The sequence below is a fragment of the Kogia breviceps genome, chromosome 14 (assembly GCF_026419965.1).
Source record: "Kogia breviceps isolate mKogBre1 chromosome 14, mKogBre1 haplotype 1, whole genome shotgun sequence".
NCBI classification, from domain to species: domain Eukaryota; kingdom Metazoa; phylum Chordata; class Mammalia; order Artiodactyla; family Physeteridae; genus Kogia; species Kogia breviceps.
Genome location: NC_081323.1, coordinates 24878576 through 24900521, shown reverse-complemented (window position 1 = coordinate 24900521; position 21946 = coordinate 24878576). Strand labels below are relative to the sequence as shown.

General features: G+C 47.9%; 1 protein-coding gene across 5 annotated transcripts in view; it reads left to right on the top strand.

The window, feature by feature from the left end:
- The window catches only part of ZNF341 (zinc finger protein 341), a 42938-nt gene that overhangs the window by 2686 nt on the left and 18306 nt on the right, over positions 1-21946 (top strand). For 3 of the 5 annotated variants that reach the window (XM_059039039.2, XM_067012350.1, XM_067012348.1), the window contains exons 2-9: positions 2886-2996; positions 4914-5110; positions 7901-8050; positions 12053-12304; positions 15788-15983; positions 17561-17651; positions 19350-19543; positions 20507-20697. In XM_059039039.2, coding sequence (XP_058895022.1) covers positions 2886-2996; positions 4914-5110; positions 7901-8050; positions 12053-12304; positions 15788-15983; positions 17561-17651; positions 19350-19543; positions 20507-20697 — 1382 coding nt within the window. Of the gene's footprint in view, positions 1-2842; positions 2997-4913; positions 5111-7900; positions 8051-12052; positions 12305-15787; positions 15984-17560; positions 17652-19349; positions 19544-20506; positions 20698-21946 lie in introns of those variants that run through there. The other 2 variants (XM_059039034.2, XM_059039040.2) reach the window with 2 other exon arrangements.

Here is a 21946-nt window from a genome sequence, read left to right as displayed (position 1 = left end):
GCTGCACCGGGTTTTAGTTGCAGCATGCAGCATCTTAGTTGCAGCATGCATGTGGGTTTTAGCTCCCCTGACCAGGGATCGAACCCGGGCCCCCCGCATTGGGAGCGTGAGTCCTACCCAGGCTGGACCACCAGGGAAGTCCCAATATATATTTTTAAATAAATTTATTTATTTTATTTATTTATTTTTGGCTGCGTTGGGTCTTCATTGCTGTGTGGGCTTTTTCTCCAGTTGCGGGGAGCAGGGGCTGTGCTTCGTGGAGGTGTGCAGGCTTCTCACTGTGGTGGCTTCTCTTGTTGCTGAGCACGGGCTCTAGGCACGCGGGCTTCAGTAGTTGTGGCTCATGGGCTCTAGACCACAGGCTCAGTAGTCGTGGTGCACGGACTTAGTTGCTCCGCGGCATGTGGGATCTTCTCGGACCAGGGCTCGAACCCGTGTCCCCTGCATTGACAGGCGGATTCTTAACCACTGCGCCACCAGGGAAGCCCCCAATATTTTTTTTTTTTATTAAACTTTTTATTTTGAAATACTTTTTTTTTCTGTAGATTCACGTGCAGTTGTAGAAATAATACAGAGAGATTCCATTTATCCTTTACTTAGTTTCCCACAATGTAACATCTTGTAAGACTATCCTATAGTATTATAACCAGTTGACATACAGAAAAGTTCTGTCACTACAAGATGTTGCCCTTTTATGGCCCCACCCACCTCCTTCCCCTGCTCCCCATCCCTGATGTCCGGCAACCACACTAATCTGTTCTCCATTTCTAAAATATTATCATTTCAAGAATGTCATGTAATTGGAATCATAAAGTATATAACCTTTGGAATTGGCTTTTTTCACTCATTGTAATTTGCTGGAGATTCATCCAAGTTGTTGCTTGTATCAATAGGTTGCTCCTTTTTATTGCTGAGCAGTGCTCGGTGGTGCGGATGCACTGCAGTTTGTTTAACTGTTTTTCCAGTTTTTTTTTTTTTTTGTGTGTGTGTGTGTGTGTGTGTGCTAGGCGGGCCTCTCACTGTTGTGGCCTCTCCCGTTGCGGGGCACAGGCTCCAGATGCGCAGGCTCAGCGGCCATGGCTCATGGGCCCAGCCGCTCCGCGGCACGTGGGATCTTCCCGGACCGGGGCACGAACCCGTGTCCCCTGCATCGGCAGGCGGACTCTCAACCACTGCGTCACCAGGGAAGCCCCATTTCCAGTTTTTTACTATTATGAATAAAACTGCTGTGAACATTCATGTACAGATTCGCACACAAATGCTGACATACAGTTTTGCATTAGATGATAAAAGATTTACTGAAGCTCCTCCTGGAGGAGCATGAACCCCAGGTTTGAAACTCCAGATATTAGGGAGAACTAAATGAGGGCGAGTGAGGATTCTCAGGGAGAGTGCAAGAGGGAGAGGAGAGAGAGCCAGATGGAAGGAAGCCTTCGAAAATAGAAACATTTAGGGGATGGACAGGAGAAGAGAGTAAAGGAGGCTGGGAAAGAGCAGAGAGGTAGGAGAAGACCCAGGAAGGGTGGTGCCCTGGAGCCCGAGAAGGGAGTGTTTCAAGAAAGAGTGTCTGATGCTGCCAGGTGGTCTTTGGTGAATGATGGGGGCTTAAGCCCCACTGGAGTGGGTGGAGGAGGATTGGGAGGTGGGCAGAGGAGATGGAGGGTTGTAGCCAGCTCTCATTGGATGCTTGATGTTGAAGGGAGGAGAGATGAGAACATGAGTTCGAGGGAGGCCATTCTGGAGAAACCTGAGTGTGTGTAGCCGCTGCTGGGAAGGAGAAGTCGTGGGCACAGTGTGAGATGGGCCAGCTGGTGGAGAACGGCTTCTGAAGGAGCAGGAGGAGATGGAGAGAACGGCTGGCCTCAGGAGGCACACAACCTGCACTGTGACAGGGGAAAGTATGGATTCAGTTTGGCTGCAGGAGCTAATGGTTCTAATTGCCTTTCAGTTAGAAGCTGGGGCAGGTGTCCAGGTGAGAGGTTGGCTGTGAGGACAGAGAGAAGGAGGCGCCCTCTGGGTTATTGGGGAGGGAGGCAGTGGCATTGGTGGCCACTTAGATGTGAGGAGGCCTGTCTTCCAGCTGGTGACACAGCTGGACAGTGTACTACTGAGAACCTCAACAGTGACAACTGGTTGGAAAACATGGACGTAGTCAGCTTCTCAAGAGTCCCCCCGACCACAATCCAGATTATGCTGTTTATTGAGGAACTGAAAAAATAAGCACACATTGGAAAACAAGAGAAGCCCAAGTGCAAACAGATTTGTGGGATTTGTGGGGTGTGGATGGGGAAGGCTTAGTAACATGATTTCCAGAGGGGTTGTTGCATTTTGGATTAGATTCAGCCATGAGTAACAGAGAAGCCCAACCTAGCAGTGGCTTAAACAGGCTAGAAGTTTATTTCGCTCATGTGGGAGTCCAGAAAAAGGCAGTCGAGAGCTGTGACAGTGGCTGTGTTCTACAAGGTCCTCAGAGACCTAGAATCTTTCCAGTCTTTTGCCCTGTAGTGCCCTTGTCCTCATGATCTGGGATGGTGGCTAGAGTTCCCACCATCATCTTCTTGTTCTAGGAAGCAGGATGGAGGATCAGACAAAGAAGGGGGTCACATACCAGGCAGCTTTTAAGAAAACTTCCCCAAAGCTCCCATTGACCAGAACTTAGACATTCTCTAGCTGCAGGAGTGGCTGGAAAGCGTAATCTTTATTCTGGAGCCATGTTCCCAGCCAAAAATCTTGGGTTCTATTGCAAAAGAAGTTGGAGAGAAAGCATATCAGGGCACAGACAGACATTTTTGCCATGGGGGCCTTGCGATGGGTCTGGCTTGTAAGGGTAAGTCAGAGCAGGATGCTGGGCCCACCTTCCAGAAAGGCTGCTTTTCTTTCTTCAGGAATGGACAATCAGACTGTCCTAGCTGTCCAGTCACTGTTGGATGGCCAAGGAGCAGTTCCTGATCCAACAGGCCAGAGCGTCAATGCACCCCCTGCTATCCAGCCACTGGGTGAGTATCTGCTCAGGTTCACCAGTGGGAAGGGTAAGTAGCTTCCTGTGAAAACAGGTGGGGCTGATAAGGGGGTGTGGCAGTGAACTGCCCACTGTGGTTCCCAGGTTGTCCTCTCGTGTCTGAAGCCTCTCCCCATCCTCCCAGCTTGGATCTTCAGGCTTAGACTCTTCTTGCTTAGCTCTGAGGACAGTCTTTTTCAGTCACGTAGTGAATGTGGGGATCATGACAGAGAATGACTAGGAGCCCCGATGCTTAGCAATGCTTGTACCTTTGACCCAAAGTCATGAATCTCTCCAATTTACAGCCCAGGCCCTGTGACACAGAGAGGGCAAGGAACTTCCTTTAGAGCCCTGTGTGAGTCTGTGTGTTCATCCATTCATTCTACAAAGATTTTTGAGTACTTGGGAACCATGCTGGGGACAGAGAGACACACACCTGAGTTTGAATCCTTGTTCCCATAGTTTGGCTCTGTGACCTTGGGCAAGTGAGTTAACTTCTCTGTGCCCTCAGTTTCCACATCTGTAAAATGGGGATAATAGTCCTACCTCATAGGAACCTTGTGAGGGTACTTGGGATTTGGTTTTAGCTGTCATAAATAAGAAATGCAAGTTTCTCGTAGTTTGTACAAGATTAAAGTTTATTCCTTTGTTGCATGAAGTCCTGATGACTCAGACGGCTTCTTTTGTATGGCTCTGCTGCTCTCAGCATGCGGTCCAAGATGTCTGCTCCAACCTCCCACTTTCATTTCCACACTCCAGCCAACAGGAAGGGAAGAAAGAAGGAGGTAGAAGTCATACCCCTTCCTTTTTTTTTTTTTTTTTTTTTTTTTTGTGGTACGCGGGCTTCTCACTGTTGTGGCCTCTCCCGTTGTGGAGCACAGGCTCAGTGGCCATGGCTCACAGGCCCAGCCGCTCCGTGGCATGTGGGATCTTCCCAGACCGGAGCACAAACCCGTGTCCCCTGCATCGGCAGGCGGATTCTCAAACACTGCGCCACCAGGGAAGCCCACCCCTTCCTTTTAGTAGGAAGTTGTGTAGACAGTATACTTCTCCTCTTCTCCTATTGGTCACATGACATGCCTAGCTGCAAAAAAGTCTGGGAAATATGGTCTTTAACTAGATGGCCGTGTTTCTCACTAAAATTTGTATTACTTTTTAAGAAGGAAGAGTGAATATTGAATGACAATTAGACATTTCTGCCACAACATATCAAGAGCTGGGCACAGTGCATGGCCTGTGGTGGGCCTTCAATAATGGACGGTGTTAACTGTAGCTAATAATTGATTTAGTTTTTCATGCATTCAGCAGACATCCACTGAAGACCTCCTATGTGCCCAGAAAATATTGTAGTTATGGTGATAAATAAGAGATATTTCCTTCCCTTAGGAAATACGGTGGTGATGGGAAAAATGTGATAAGAGAGGCTTGCCCAGAGGAAGGAACTGTGAACTCTGCTTGAGGAGGGCTTCCTGGAGGAGGTGACATCTGAGCTGAGCCTTGCAGAATGAGTTGTTCTGAGAGAGGCAGCTTGGCAGGGAGGACAGGGGATGCAAGGTCACTGAGGAGTGTGATCATGAAGCCCATTTGGGGACTGGTGAATAAATTCAGGCAGGATAAAGATTCTGAATGTCTCAACTTTGAAGCGAACCCACCTTACAATTTCCTGATTTCTAATTTTTTGATTCCTGGGTGAACCTGGCTGGATATTCCTGCAGGTGCCAGCCTGGTTTGAAAGCTCATAGGAAGCACAGAGTTGATGCTTGACCCTCGCGCATTGAGTCATGGAATGCCGTTAGTTTGCCTTCCTCATGGTCCAGCCCCGGGCCTCCCGTTTCTCACTGTGATGCCCCCTCCTTTTTTCTTGCTTTTTTTCATTATTTCCCTCCCTCTGCTGCTCTGTGGGCATGACCCCTAGATGATGAGGATGTCTTTCTCTGCGGGAAGTGTAAGAAGCAGTTCAACTCTCTGCCGGCGTTCATGACCCACAAGCGGGAACAGTGCCAGGGGAGTGCCCCGCCCCTGGCCACAGTCTCACTGGCTACCAACAGCATCTACACACCTTCGGCAGCACCCACAGCAGTCCAGCAGGCCCCGCCTCCTGCCAATCGCCAGGTATTTATCCATTTGTTTGTTCATTACCTAGTCAATTCTTTTTTGGGCACCACTGTGTGTCAGGCACTGTGTGGGCACTGGGGGTACAGGGGTGGACAAATAGACCAGGTCACTGCCTTCATGGCATTGAGTGAGATAGATAGTACCCAAACAGATGTGTAGAGATGTACTTTTCCCAGGATAAGTGCAGAGAGATAGGGGATGTCAAGACAGGGATGGGAGGTTTTGCCCTTTTGTATGTGGTGCTCTGGGATGAGCTCTGTGAAGAGGTGACATTTGTGCAGAGACCTAGGGAGGTGAGGAATAGTCATGAAGCTACTTTGGGGAAGAGTATTCCAGGGGGCCGGATCAGCAAGTGCAAAGGCCCTGAGGTAGAAGCGTGCTGGCTTTATTCCAGGAACAGCAAGGAGGTGAGAGTGGCTAGAGCTGAGTGAGTGAGTGAGGAGGGTGAGAGGTGATAAGGTCAGAGAGGCAATAGGGGGATCCTGGCAAATCGTGTTGGTCTGTGGGCTTTTACTCTGCATGAGATGGGAGCCATTGGAGGGTTTTGAGCAGAAGAGGGATATAGTCTGATTTACACTTTAACTAGGTCACTGTAGCTGCTGTAGACAGTAGATTTTTTAAAAAAATTTTATTTGTTTTAATTTATTTATTTTTGGCTGCGTTGGGTCTTCATTGCTGCACGTGGGCTTTCTCTAGTTGCAGTGAGCTGGAGCTACTCTCGGTTGTGGTGCGCGGGCTTCCTGTTGCGGTGGCTTCTCTTGTTGCAGAGCACGGGCTCTAGGCGCGTGGGCTCAGTAGTTGAGGCTCGCGGGCTCTAGGGCACAGGCTCAGTAGTTGTGGCGCACAGGCTTAGTTGCTCCGTGGCATGTGGGATCTTCCCGGACCAGGGCTCGAACCTGTGTCCCCTGCATTGGCAGGCGGATTCTTAACCACTGTGCCACCAGCGAAGCCCAACAGTAGATTTTGATAGGAGTCAAGAGAGAAATCCAGGAGACTGATGAGGGCGCTACTGTACAAATCCAGGCAATGGGTGGTGGTGGCTTGACCAGGATAGTAACAGTGGAGGTGGAGAAAAGGGGTGAGATTTTTGAAATATTTTGAAGGTGGAGCTGACAGAGCTTGTGGATGGATTGGATGTAGGGTGTGATATTAAGAGGAGTCAAGGATGACCAGAGTTGGAGTTTCCATTAACTGAAGTGGGGAAAACAACAAGGAGAAGGTTTGCGGGGGGATGTCAGGAGTTCAGCTGATCATGTTGAATTTGAGATGCCCGTTGGACCTTTAAGTGGAGGCAGTGAAGTTGCAGACAGATATACAAGTCTGGAGGTCACAGGGCAGGCTGGGGGTATCTGGAGAAGTTTGCAGAGTTCTCAGTCAGGAACACAGTTCTGGAGCAAAGACACCCTGGGTGGGAGCTCAGAGGGATTAACGACTCCTCATAAACGGGGCTGGGCATGTCCCAGGATGCCAGGTCACAGGGTCAAGTTTCCCTCTGGCTTCCTCTTGTCTCCTTATTCCTCTAAAACATTATCTTCACCCATTGTAGATACATAATTCCTGCCATCAAGATAAAAGCTTTCACCTCCAGATCCATAGGACAAGTACATTTAAACTTTTCAAGTTACCATCGACATCTTCTAACACAGAACAGTTGTTTTCTCACTCCTTGATTATGAGTTTTGTTAAGTAGAAAATGTTCCCTCTCCCCGCAATCCCTTTTTTTTTTTTTTTTTTTCAGTAGGAGAGAGGGAAATTCTTCCAGTCCTGGGCAAGGAAAGAACTTTAGAACACAATCGGTTGGTAATGGGCGGACACGAGTCCCTCTGCCTAAGCGAGTTGGATGGGCGTGAAAATGATTTCCTATTTTCTGTCTCAGCCTAATGCATGTGACGTTGTAAAAATACATGTCACTGCCTTTCCTGGCCATAACATGGGGTGTGTCCCTAAACTGCCTGGGTTGTCCTTGTTTGGTTGAGGGCAAGGACATCCTGTTTGAGCAGGGGCTCTGGGTTCAGGGGCCCAGTTGCTGCTGTCCCCAGGGGTCCTCCAGACAGACGACTTAGGAAGATGCCAGGAAAGAAAGGCAACAAATAAACAAAACAAAAGACGCTTTACATCTGCTGACAGGAGTAGTCACTGCATGTTTGACACCCTCTTGTGAGGTCTGCCTTTCATCCTTGCTGTTAACCTGAGAGCATATTATTATACTTTCACATACTTACTTAAGTACGCACAGGAATTACATAGTAGTATTGTTTTAGATTTTTAAAGATGAGAATATATAATGTACATGTTATATAATTTGATTTTCCATGTAATACCTCTTACTTGCTCTCTATAGTATTCTATCCATGACTATATTGTATTTTTTGATCTATTCTCCTATTGATGGACATCAAGGTTAGTTTTTCACTATTAGAAACAAGGCTGTGCAGAGTACTCTTCTTCTGTGGACTCCCTGTGGACAGGTGTGAATGTTTCTCTAGGATAGAGGCCCAGAAGGATTGTTGCTGGGTCACAGGGTATATGCCTTACATGGAGGTGTGACTTATTCTCCTCGTCTGATAGACGAGGAAATGGAGGTTGAGAGAGGTGGAGTGATGCTCCCAGGGTCACATGGCAGGGAGTAGTAGCAGAAGTGGAAATACAATCCAGGTCTGTGGGACTCCAGAACCCAGATCTTTTGCATCATGTCATCTGCTTCCTTCCACAGCCTCAGACATGTTCTTTCTCTCCCTTCCCCTCTCTCTCTCTCTCTCTCTCTCCCCGCCCCCCCTCACTGTCCAGATCTCCACGTACATTACCGTGCCCCCATCCCCACTGATCCAGACCCTGGTGCAGGGGAACATCTTGGTAAGCGATGATGTGCTCATGTCTGCCATGTCGGCCTTCACGTCCCTGGACCAGCCCATGCCCCAGGGCCCCCCGCCTGTGCAGGTAAGGAGGTGGCCAGTTTCTCACGGGATCTTGATTCTAGGCCTGCGTGTTGACTCCTGTAGATTCAGAATCTTGTAGAGAGAAGGGTGCTTGGCCCCAGCTCTCCCTCAAGCTAAGGAGGACTGTCAGCTTCCCCTTGGCCAGCCCTGCTGTGGTTGGGGAAGTTGCCGCATTCAGCTGGGACCCAGAACATGACTTTGGGGTTTCATAGCCACAGTCCAGTTGTTTTGACTCCTAGTTTTATTCTTAACAGAAGTGTTCCATGTGCATTAGAAAAACACTAGAAAGTACACAGTAGAAAGGTAAAAAAAAAAAAAATTTTTTTTTTTTGAATTATTCTTAACCTGGAAAGTAGAGAGACATGGCAACTGACTGAATTTACAATTCTTGGCTGGATCCTGTATTGGGTGGGGCATGGGGGAAGTGGTAAAGGCCTTACTGGGACACTTGGGGAGATTAGAATTTGGAGGAATCTGAATATTTTATTTTATTTATTTAAAAAATATTTATTTATTTGGTTGTGCTGGGTCTTTAGTTGTGGCAGGTGGGCTCCTTAGTTGAGCCTCGCCAGCTCCTTAGTTGCAGCACATGGGCTCCTAAGTTGTGGCAGGAGGGCTCCTTACTTGTGGCATGTGAACTCTTAGTTGTGGCATGCATGTGGGATCTAGTTCCCTGATCAGGGATTGAACCCAGGCATCCTGCACTGAGAGCACGGAGTCTTAACCACTGCGCCACCAGGGAAGTCCCGGAATCTGAATATTTTAGATAATAGTATTATATCAATATTCAATTTCCTGTGTACGATCATTGAATTGTGGTTATATAGGAGAATGTCCTTGTTCTTAGGAGATGCATCTGAGTACAGTTTTAAGTAATAAATTGTCGTGATGTCTGTAACTAACTTTCAAGTGGCTTGACAAAGCACAAATGTGTGTATGTGTGTGTACACACACACACAGACATTGCAGATGTGGCAAAATGGTAGCAACTGGTGAATTAGATGAAGTATAAAGATTGTTCATTGTATTCTTTTTGCAACCTTTCCGTAGGTTTGAAACTTTACAGAATAAAAATTGGGAAATCAGGGAATTCCTTGGCGGTCCAGTGGTTAGGACTTCACGTTTTTACTGCCAAGGGCCCGGGTTCAATCCCTAGTTGGGGAACTAAAGTCCCACAAGCCAGACAGTGATGCCAAAAAAAAAAAAAAAAAAGAAAAATTTGGGAAATCAATCAATCGGTCAATCACCCTTACTCTCTACCCAAAGAAAACACTGCCAAAATTTTGGTGTCTGGCTTTCCTGACCTTCAAATGCACATAGAGGGACTTCACCGGCGTTCCAGTGGATAAGACTCCACGCTCCCAACGTAGGGGGCCCAGGTTCAATTCCTAGTCAGGGAACTAGATCCCACATGCATGCTGCAACTAAGAGTTTGCATGTCGGGCTTCTCTGGTGATGCGGTGGTTAAGAATCCGCCTGCCAATGCAGGGGACGTGGGTATGAGCCCTGGTCTGGGAAGATCCCACATGCCTTGGAGCAAGTAAGCCTGTGTGCCACAACTCCTGAATCCCGCGCGCCTTAGAGCCAGTGCTCTGCAACAAGAGAAGCCACCGCAATGAGAAGCCTGTGCACTACAACGAAGAGTGGCCCCCACTCGCTGCAACTAGAGAAAGCCCGCGTGCAGCAGTGAGGACCCAAGACAGCCAAGAATAAACAAACCAACAAATAAATAAAAGAGTTCACATGCCATAGCTAAGGAGCTCATATGTTGCAACTACGGAGCTGGCAACCTGCAACTAAGAAGCCTCGAGCTGCAACTAATAAACCTGGCTGCTGCAACTAAGGAGCCCACCTGCCACAACTAAGATGGTGCAACCAAATAAATAAATATTTAAAAGAAAAGACTCAGATATGTATGTTTTAAATATATTTATTTAAAAAGCTATTTCTGGGACTTCCCTGGTAGTGCAGGGGTTAAGAATCCGCCTGACAATGCAGGGGACATGGGTTCGAGCCCTGGTCCGGGAAGATCCCACATGCCGTGGAGCAACTAAGCCCGTGCGCCACAGCTACTGAGCCTGCTCTCTAGAGCCTGCGAGCCACAACTACTGAGCCCGTGTGCCACAACTACTGAAGCCCACGTGCCTAGAGCCCGTGCTCCACAACAAGAGAAGCCACCGCAATGAGAAGCCTGCGCACCACAATGAAGAGTAGCCCCTGCTCACCACAACTAGAGAAAGCCTGCGCGCAGCAACAAAGACCCAACGCAGCCAGGAAAAAAAAAAAAAAAAAAAAAAAAAAAGCAAGCTATTTCTGGGCTTCCCTGGTGGCTCAGTGGTTAAGAATCCGCCTAGCCAATGCAGGGAACACAGGTTCGAGCCCTGGTCCGGGAAGATTCCACATGCTGTGGAGCAACTAAGCCCATGTGCCACAACTACTGAGCCCACGCACCTAGAGCCCGTGCTCCACAGCAAGAGAAGCCACCGCAATGAGAAGCCCGTGCACTGCAATGAAGAGCGGCCCCCCACTTGCTGCAACTAGAGAAAGCCTGCACGCAGCAATGAAAGACCCAAACGAGGCCAAAAATAAAAATTAAATTAAAAAAACCCCATACATATCTATATATATATACACACATCTATATAAATGGGTCGGGCTATATGCACTGTTCTGGAACTTGCTTTTCTTACTTTGCCTTTTGTATAACATCATTCTCTCTCTGTGCCTACAACCCTACATCAGTATTCCCAAAGTGTTCCTTAGAACAGTGGCTCCTTGGGATTTTCCAATAGAAAAAGGATCCCTGGTCAAACCAGGCTGTGAGGGAGGCTTTCTGCCTCTTCCCTTGCTCTGTCCCTGGCTTCTTCCTGCAGTAAAGAAATACTTTTGATTTTGTCACCCCAAATTTTTCTCTAGACATATATGACTATGGAACCCAAGGAACAGCAATTAAGAGAGACACCCTTTAATGAAATATTGATCAGCATCATCACTTTAACAACCACAAAGGGTTCTGTTCCATTCCATGTGGATGGACCACCCTCTGTTTAGCCAGGCTTCCATGGAAGGACATTTAGGTCGTTGCCATTTTTTGCTGTTATAAAAACTACTGGAATACCATCCGCGTATGGTTATCTTTGCCCACCTGCTTGATTATTTTTGTAGAATCAATTTCTAGAAGTCATTGGCTGTGTCTCGGGGATCCATGCCACCAGCACATTTGGTGACTCTCTAGAAAGACGCCCAGAACTCAGGACGGTTGTGCTCATGGCTGTGGTTTATTAGGTAAAAGGATACACAGCAGGATCAGCAAGGGAAAAAGACCCAGCAGCTGAAGTCTGGAGAAAACTGACGTCCTTCCAAGTCTCCGAAGTGTTCTCTCTCAGGGAAGTGGCGGGGCTGCATACAGCATGCATCTTCCTTCAGCAGAAAAGAGCAGGAACATGTGCACAGTGTTTCTGCCAGGGAAACACACCTACGACTCTAAGGCCAGGGCTTTTATGGGGATCGGTCACGTAGGCACCCAGCCACAAACCAAAATTCCAGACCCCCACGTGGGAAGGAGGGGTTCACCATAAATCACATTGTTTGTGCGAACAGTCTAGGTGGGTTGTTGTAGGGTCAGTGCCCAGGTGGGCAAAATAGCCTTATCAACATAGGGAACCTTCTACAAGGCACGTTCTCAGATGCCAGTTCAGAGTTGGTCCTACAAGCAAGCCCTTCTAAAGACAACATGAGGCCTGCTCTGTGAGCTCATTTCTGCACAAGCTGGGCCATTTTTGCTGACTGTCATGGAGAAAAGGGATAGCAACTCCAGACTGATGGCTCCTCGAATTCTCCCATGACTTTGTTTCCATGCCCCCTCTCAGCCCCGTCCTCTGAGCTGCCTATGAGTGGCTGTTCTTTCCACATGGCTGGCTAAGGCAAATGTCCTTCCCCACTGATAAATCAGACAGCTGGTATCAAGAGGCTGTGACACTTTAATTTTCTCTTCTGATTTCAGAGTAGCCTGAACATGCATTCTGCGCCGAGCTACCTCACCCAGCCTCCACCTCCTCCTCCACCCCCTCCACCACTGCCTCCACCTCCACCCCCCCAGCCTCCACCACCCCCATCCCAGAGCCTGGGTCCCCCCGGGCGTCCCAACCCTGGCGGGAATGGCGTGGTGGAGGTGTATAGTGCCACAGCACCCCTGACTGGGAGTGGAACAGTGGAGATCCAGGCATTGGGAATGCAGCCCTACCCACCCCTGGAGGTGAGCAGACACTGGGGCTTGGGGTGAAGGGGGAGAAACTGTTCATGGTCATCATGGGTAACCTGAACCTTTTCTGAACACCAGCTGTGTGCCAGACACTGATAGAGATACCGTGGAGGGCAAAACCAGATCGAGCTGTTACACCTGTAAATGTAAAATGCAAACCACGAGAAACTGGAATGAAGTAGAGGTTGTAGCAGAAATACAAGCTGCCCTCAGGGAGTGCTCAGGACAGTCAAGAGAATACCTGCCTTTTGGGGAAAGGATTCCAAAAAATTACGTATGTGAGTGTCTCATATTTTTTAACAAGCTAGGTATATTGGTTAGCTATAGCTGTGTAAGAAATATCCACCAAACCTCAGTGGTATATAGGAAAAAGTGTTTATTTTTCTCACGTCTACGGTGGTCAGCTTGGCAACTGCTGATCTTGACTGGGTTCTTCTACATGTCTGGAGGTTGGCTGGTGTCTGCTGCTCTAGAATGGCCTGGTGTGGAATAAGTCTGGTGGGGTGACCCGGCTCTGCTGCATGCATCTTTCATTCTCCAGCAGTTTAGCCAGGCATGTTCTCACCACAGTGGTGAACGTGCAGTAATGCAAGCAGAAATGCTCAAGACTTCTTAAGGCTTAGGCTTGTAGGTGATACAGTGTCACTTCCGTTGGTCAAAGCAGGTCACAAGGCCAGCTTAGATTTAAGAAGTAGGGAAATAGGTGCCACCTCTTGATGGGAAAAGCTGCAAGTCGCACTGTAAAGGGCCTGGGTACTAGAAGAGGTAAAGAATTGAGGCCATTCAGTCAATGTACAGGCATACCTTGTTTTATTGCACTTTGTAGATATTGTGCTTTTTTTTTACAAATTGAAGGGCTGTGGCAACCCTGCGTTAAGCAAGTCTGTCAGCGCCATTTTTCCAACAGCATTTGCTCAATCCATGTCTCTGTGTCACATTTTGGTAATCCTTGCAATATTTCAAACTTTTTCATTATTATTATATTTGTCATGGTGATCTGTGATCTTTGATGTTATTACTATGACTCGCTGAAGGCACGGGTGATGGTTAGCATTTTTTAGCAATAAAGTCAAAAAGTTTTTTAAATTATGGTATATACTTTTTTTTTTTTTTTTTTAGTTATAACGCTGTTGCATACTTAACAGGCTACAGGATAGTGTAAGCATAACTTTTATATGCACTGGGAAATCAGAATTTTTGTGTGACTTGCTTTATTGCGATATTTGCTTTATTTGCAGTGGTCTGTAACTGAACCCACAATATCTTCGAGGTGTGCCTGTTCCATATGTACCATATTAATTTCTGGCTAAAGAGCTCTAAGCTACAAGCAGTCTACTCTCAAGGCACTAATAGTTCAGAACCATGCCAGATGCCACTGCTGGGGGGCATGGTTATGATAGAAAGAGCCTACCTGCACTTGAGGTCATATTATCTCAGACTCACCCTAGAATCCAGCCATATAGACATTCCAAGTAAGGTAGCATCTGTATGGAAAGAGAACTAGACCAGTGGGAAAATTCCTCCACCAGCCATGTGATGTTATAAGAGCCTGCAGGGGGATTTTCTCTAGCCTGGGAGAATAGCGCAAAAGGACCTTGTTCAATTAAAAAAAAAAAAAAGTCAGTGAGATGCTGAGAGGATGGTGGTGGTCTCATAGGCAGAGGGGGCCAGCATAGGGGTAGCTGCCATTGTTTATTTTCCATGTAGACGAGGGTGCTCTTTGAGGACAGAGCGTGAGTCATCTTTGATTTTGCGTCCTTAGCACCTGGCAGAGTGCCTGGCCTGTGGTACATCTACAGTAGGTATCTGAAATAGGGTCCTCTGACCTCAGTTTCCTTTCTAGAATGGGAACTCCCCTTGCTGTGAGGATAATGAGAACTAACCCAGTGGCGGTCATGTAATTGCTCAGTAATGACTTGAACGATGAGTGAATTCACTTACTGTGACAAATATTTATTGAGTTCCATATTGGTCAGGAAAATTGAAACCACTCTAGGTATTTTGGGCAAAGGGATTTAATACAGGAAATTAGGTGCTTACAAAGCTGATGGAAGGGCTGGAGGAGCAAAAGTCAGGGTTGTTGAGCACCACTCATTTTCAGAGTCGCTGGTGTTCCTTGGCCCTTAGAACCAGGACACTGCTGCTGTACCCAGAGGTGAGGGAACTGTAGGATTCTGTTGCTGAGGTTCCAGCTGCCCTGCTGTCCTTGGGGCTGGTGGTCAGGAGGGGAACGTAGGGTTCAGCCAGCCACTCTGAAACTCATGACTGCAAACCCACCTATCTCCCAGCACAGCTGCCGGAGGAGAATGGTTTCTACCTCCCTTCTGCCTTCCAAATCTCATGCAGATGCTTCTCATGGGCAGAACTTAATCTGTGTTCAGAACTGTGCTGGCAAGGATGCTTGGGAATGTGGTTCCCAGCTTCCCACCTCTACATTTCAGGGGAGAGCATGGGCAGGTGTAGGAATGGTTCCAAGGCCCGACAGACAAGACCCGGCAGAAGCACCTACTGGTGCCATATTAGATGCCCAATACGTATGTAAATGAATTCATTCATTCAACAAATATTTATTGAGTCCCCACCCTGTGCCAAGCATTGCTCTAGGCCTGGGAATAGAGGAAGAAACAAAAGCAAAGCAAAAGTCCCTGCCTTCACGAAACTAGGCAGATAATAGACAAGATAAGTAAGTAAACTGTACAATTTATTGGATAATGATATGTCTAAGGAGAAAAAGCAGAGAAGGATAGGAAGTGGAATTTTGGATAGGCTAGCCCAGGAAGACCAATGAATGATGAATAGATCAATGAGTAAATGAATTCTTCATACCCCGGTGTCATGATGTAAGCTTAGTGGTCACTGAGTTTGGGTGGCTCAGAATTCATTTGGTAATTTTCTTGTGGCTTCAGTGTCAATTCTTGGCTGAGGGATGCGTGCTGATATGGCATCAGGTGAAGTCGGTTAAGAAGTGGAGTTGCTGGTGAGGGCATAGACCCTTCTGACTTCCTAGTTCTCCTGTGCAAGCAAACTACTACTACTAATAATAATGGCAATCACAACAGCTAATGTTGATTGGGTACTTACTATATGCCAGGCACTGTTTTAAGCTCTTTACTTGTTAACTCGTTTAATCCTCATAACCCCACAAGAGGGGTGCTATGATTAGCCCCATTTTATAGATGTGGAAACTGAGACAGAAGTTGAAAAGATTTGCCCAAGGTCAGTTAAATGATAAGTGGCAGAGTCAAGATTTGAACCCAGGCAGCCTGGTTCCAAAGCTCCTTCTAGCCTGCTGGCATCATGAAGTTCGAAGGGGTCTTGGGAGTGACTGGGGTGACTGAGCAAGGTGGAGGAGTTAGGATGGTAATGTAGATTGGGGGTGGCTAAGATCAGCCAGGGACACAATGAGGGCCCCACTGGCTGGGGCAGGTCTTCCGCTCCCTTCCCAGGGCACTCTCCCTGACTGTGCTGTCTTTATAGGTGCCAAACCAGTGTGTGGAGGCTCCAGTATACCCAACCCCCCAGGTGTATAGCCCCGGCAAACAAGGATTCAAACCGAAAGGACCAAACCCTGCTGCCCCCATGACCAGCGCCACCAGGGGCGCAGTGGCCACCTTTGACTCCCCACCATCGCTGAAGACCCGACGGACCAAAGGTTCCAGTGGACTCCCAGAAGGTGGGCCCACAGCCTGCCATGGCACCTTTCCTCCGCATGGGCCAGTCTTCCCTTTTGTGATAGTATTAAGTTTGGTTGCATGTAATGGAAAATCCAAAATAAGAGTGACTTCAAAATGATAGAATTTTGTTGTTCTGTGCAAACTAAGTCCAGAGGCAGGCAATCTGGAGATCGTGTGCCTATATAATTACCAGGCGCCCACATTTCTTCTATCTTTCTGCTCTGCCATCCCTAGAACATGGCTTTTGTTCTCAGGGTGCCTCATCAAGTAAAATGGCTGCTGGAGATCCAGGCATCAATTTCATATTCCAGGAAGTAAGAAGGGTAAAAGAGGCATCTCCCAGCTCCCAGACGTTCTGCATGATGCTTTTGCTTACATCTCATTGGTCAACACTTAGTCACTTGACCATATCTAGTTGCAAAGGAAGCTGGGAAATGTCTCTTTTGCCAGGAACATTGATGTTCCCATTATATAGGGGATTTATGAAGAAAGAAGAAGGGGTAAGTGGTTAATAGGCAGGCAAGCAGTGATGTCTGCCACCCTTTCGGAGATGGTAAGCACGGGGTTAGGGGCAATGTCAAAAAGTGGTGGTAGTGGGGAAAGGCAGAGGAATTCATAATTTTTCAGGGGGTTTCAGTCAACCTCCCTTCCTTTCACAAACGTGTTGAGGATCTGTGTGCTAGGCTTGGTGTCAAAAACTGGAAGTCTAGGGACTTCCCTGGTGGTCCCGTGGCTAAGACTCCAAACTCCCAATGCAGGGGGACTGGGTTCAATCCCTGGTCAGGCAACTAGATCCCACATGTCACAACTACGAGTTCGCATGCCACACCTAAAGATCCCAAATGCCACAAAGAAGATCCCGCATGCCACACCTAAGACCTGGTGCAGCCAAGTAAATAAATAAAATAAATAAATGTTAAAACAAACAAACAAACTGGAAATCTAGCATCTTGGGTCATGATTTCCTTACCCTTAATTATTCACAGTTTAATGGGAGAGACAAGGAATAAATAAATATTTATGGGTCACCCTAGGAAGGAGATTAACAGCGTACTATGAGAATACTGGGGAGAGGCTGGAAAATGATGCTGCCTGTCTATCTGGGGATGAGAAGGAAACAGTCTTGTGACTATCTGAGAGACAAGCATTTTAGGGAAGGGGGAACAGCAGGCTCAAAGGCCCTGAGGTGGGACCATGTTTAAAGTCTTTCAAGGTTAGCAAGGAGTCCACTGCAGCTGGATGGTAAGAATGATGAGGTTGGAAGGAAGTTGAGGATGCAGAGCCCCATAGGCCACAGCAGAGAGGTTGAATTTTATCCTAGGGCAGAAGCGAGCCTTTGAGGGGTTTGCTCTACTCTCCCAGCCAGAGTGTGTCCTGGACTTTTCTCCCCCAGGCACTGTGAGAGACTCACCTCTGCTTCTTCCCCTGCCTGTCCATGGGTGTAGACCTCCCGGGGTCTGAGCTGTCTGGCCCCACGTCCAGTGGGTAGAGCGGCTGGAAGCTGCCCTTGGTGCCTTCAGTTGTGTCCACAGGCTCACCATCCCCTTCTTCCCTCTTTGTCTTTTTTTTTGGTCAGCTGCAGGGAAACAAAAGGCCCAGAAACTCAAGTGCTCGTATTGTGACAAGTCATTCACCAAAAACTTCGACCTGCAGCAGCACATCCGAAGGTACCCAAGCATGGTGTGGCAGGCGGCTCCTGGGGGGAGGTAGGGTGAGGGATTCATGTGGAAGCGATGCTCCTTTCTCAGCCCCTTCGTCTGGCTGGTGACCAAGGCCCCATCTGGTCTGTCATGGTTCTCAGACCTTCAGTCCAGCTCAGGATGATTTTTCCCTTTTCTTTCTCAGGAGCAGTGGGAAGGGTCTGTGGGGCCTGCCTACTGCAATGGGGAAGGTCCAAGTGGGCTCAGGTGGGGGAGGAATTTACTTGAATGGACAGGGGCTTTGTGGGTGGGAGGAGTGCCTCAGTCTCACTTTTGCAAAAAGGGCTGACCTCGAGGACAGCCATGCTGTGTGAATATGCCTCTACAAGCTCTCTGGTCACTAACCTTGACACCCCTTGTCCCAAGAACCTGCAAGGAGCCCCTCTGGGCCTCAGGTTTTCCATTGTGAATTGGAGGGGTGGACTTGTTCAGTGTTTCTCACAGAGTGGCACATTGGGACATGAGATGATTTTAGGTGGTTTATGGATATTGGTGTTGAAAAGACTTGAAAGACTTAGTGAGAAAATTATCTTTTCAATTTCTTTCAGGTAAAGGAGAAAGCCTCAGTTTGGTGTAGTCTGTCTTTAATGCCTCTCATGTACTTGCTCATCTTTTATAACAGAGAGAGAGAGAGAGCGAGAGAGCGAGAGAGAGAGAGAGAGAGAGAGAGAGAGAGCGAGAGAGAGAGAGGGAGAGAGGGAGCCTGAGATTCCAACCACGGCATGCAGCAGCTTCTCTCTAGACCAGGGTCTACCAGCCTATTGAGATGTTTTAGATCACATCATGCTTTTCTCTGGGGGCTGCCTGGGGCTTGGTAGGATGTTTAGCAGCATCCCTGACCTCTAACCATTAGATGCCAGTAGCACCCCTCACTCCTCAGCTGTGACAACCCAAAATGTCTCCAAACATTGCCACATGTCCCTGGGAGAGCAAAGTCAATCTCTGTTGAAAACCACTGGTCTACACTAGTGTGTGTCAATAGAACTTTCTGCAAAGAAGGAAAGGCCCCAAAAGCCACTGTCCATAGGGTAGCCAGTAAGCATATGGCTACTGAGTACTTGAAATGTGGCTAGTATGACTGAGAAACTGAGTTTTTAACTTTATTTTATTTTAATAAGTTTAAATAGTTCCATGTGGTTTGTGTCTACCTTACTGGATGGTGTACCTATAGATCTTAATAATACTGTTTTATAAATAATTGCATTTTTTTGTTACTTTGTGTTTATAAGTGGTTTTCCATATATAATAACAACAGGAAACTTCATTTTAAATTATTAAGTTTTTAAAAACTACATTGATTTGAAGGAAAATGTTAAATAATGGTACGAGTGCTGTGCTGTGACAGCTCGGATGTCTCCTCCTTCAAAAACCAGAAATCCCTATTTAAACAATTAGGAAATATTTTATCTCACAATGTGAGATGGCCACAGAGAAGGTCAGCTCCAGGGCTGGTTGATTCAGCAGCTCAGTAATGTCACTAAGAGCCCAGGGTCTGTCTGTCTCTGGTCTGCCTGCCTCAGCAAGAGGGCTTGTCCTCATGGTGTCAGGATGGTGGCCAGCAGCATCTGGACGCTCTGCCTGGGCCTTCCTGGTGGCTGTGAGCTCCCGGGCTGAGGCCACAGTCCCGTTCCGACACGCGGGTGCTGACAAGCCTTGTGTCTGCAGCCACACTGGTGAGAAGCCCTTCCAGTGCATTGCATGTGGCCGTGCCTTTGCCCAGAAGTCTAATGTCAAGAAACACATGCAGACCCACAAGGTGTGGCCTCCAGGACGCAGCGGTGGCACCGTTTCTCGCAACTCTGTGACTGTACAGGTCATGGCCCTGAACCCCAGCAGGCAGGAGGATGAGGATAGCACAGGTGGGTAGAAGTGGCCATTGGGCGCTATCTGGCTGGAGCCTCCCTATGCAGCCCTGGGGGTACTGCATAGCAGCGCCAGCCACAGGCGGCTAACGTGCAAGCGACATATGCCCACTTTTATGTGACCTGCCAGTGGGAACTAACCTACTGCGTTGTTTAGCCATTCTGTGTGTGCCCTCTGAGTTCTTGTGAGCTCTAGAGAAGACACCATTTCTTTCAGAACTCTTACAGTGCCTGGCACCAGAGGGTCCACCATTGAGCAAACATTTATGGAGGCCTACTGTGTGCCAGGCCACTGGGCCTATGGACATGAGGTCAGAGGCCCCCGTCCTCAGGGAGAGTGAGGGAAGGACAACTAAACAAATGATTGTAATTGGAACACGGAGCTGGGAGGCATCGTGAGTACAGCTAGGGGTGGCAGTCAGTGTTGTTAACAACCACAGAGTTGGGTTTCCCCGGTGGCGCAGTGGTTGAGAGTCCACCTGCCGATGCAGGGGACGCGGGTTCGTGCCCTGGTCCGGGAAGATCCCACATGCCGCGGAGCGGCTGGGCCCATGAGCCATGGCCGCTGAGCCTGCGCGTCCGGAGCCTGTGCTCTGCGACGGGAGAGGCCACAACAGTGAGAGGCCCGTGTACCGAAAAAAAAAAAAAAAAAAAAAACCAACCACTGAGAGGTCTGAGTGTCCAAGGGGAAGGCCTGCGAGGGGGGACTTGAGGCATAGCTCTTCTGGAATGTAAGTATTCAGTACGTTGGCCCCTGGAATGGCTGTGTCCGTGCACACCAGCTGAGTGTGGGTGCAGGGCCTCGGGTACAGCATCCAACCCCGAGCTCATGGTAGGTGGCGGGGTGAATGCAGGGGAACCCGCAGGAGGTGCCCTGGGAGCCCTTCCCGAGGGGCGTGGCTCTGTCCTGGCTCTCCCTATGCCTTTCTCAGTGACTTCCCTCCCTGGTTTTCTCCACAGGGTTGGGCCAGACCCTGTCGAGCGCCCCGCAGCCCCAGGCCTTGCCCACAGCAGGCGAGGAGGAGGGGGACAAGCTGGAGGCCAAGCAGGTGGTCCTCATCGATAGCTCTTACCTGTGTCAGTTCTGCCCCAGCAAGTTCAGTACCTACTTCCAGCTCAAGTCCCACATGACCCAGCATAAGAACGAGCAGGTAGGTGGCTGGTGGGGGGCAGGGGTCGGGGTGGGCGGGCAACAGCGACTCTAGTCATCAGCCTTGACTGGTGCTGCCTAGAAAGGGACAGGAGTGGGCCTCAGCTGCTCTGAGCTACCACGTGACTCGATGGACCAAGCTTCCCCGTCCGTTCTGCCTGGGTGGGGCCAGCTTACTGGGCCGTTGTGGTGCTTGCCCAGGGGAGGAAGCCCACCTCTCAAGGGTCGTATGATGAAGGGACCAGACACAGGAAGCATCCTTACTCCTCTGAGAAGACCTAGGGTCTAAAAACCTACCTATGGGGATTTAAAACTACAGCCTTTTTTTTTTTCCATTGAGGCATAATTCATATACCATAAAATTCACCCTTTTAAAGGATACACTTTAATAGTCTTTAATCTATTCATAATGTTACGCAGCCATCACCACACTAATTCTAGGACATTGTTATCACCCTGGAAACTTTATACCTGTTAGTAGTCACACACCCCTACTCCCAGCCCCAGGCAACCACTGATCCATTTTCTGACTCTATGGATTTACCTGTTCTGGACATTTAATAATGGAATCATGTAGTACGTGGTCTTTTGAGATAATGTTTTCGTTTGTGTTTTAACATGTATTAGTACTTTATTCCTTTTTATTGCTGAATAATATTCTGTTGTATGGATATAGCACATTTTGAATATCCTTTTATCAGTTGATAGACATTTAGGTTGTTTCTACTTTTTGGCTTTTGTGACTAATAGTTTTGTGGACATTTGTGTACAAGTTTTTGTATGAACATATGTTTTCAACTGTCTTGGGTATAAACCTAGGAGTGGAATTGCTGGGTTATATGGTAACTCTATTCCAGTCTTTATTTTTTAAAAATAATCTTTATTTATTTATTTTTCTCCTTATAAAAGTATCATATACCCAATGTAAGATTAGAAAATTCAGAAAAGTCTGAAGAATGTTTAGGTTAACATTTACTATTTATTATATGCTGGGTACTCTGCTAAGTGCCTTACATTCAATACTTTATTTACTTCTCATAATAACCTTAGAGATAGTCATTTTCAGAATATCCAGGTGAAGAAACTGAAGCACAGAGAGGTGAAGTGACCCATCCTAAGTCACACTGCCAGTAAGTGACGGAGTCAGGCTTCAAAGCCAGGTTGGTTTGAGTCTAAACCCCATGTCATTAACCACCTTGCAATGTGTCCTCCCATGAATGCAGCCCCAAATGCAGTATGTTTTGTAGATT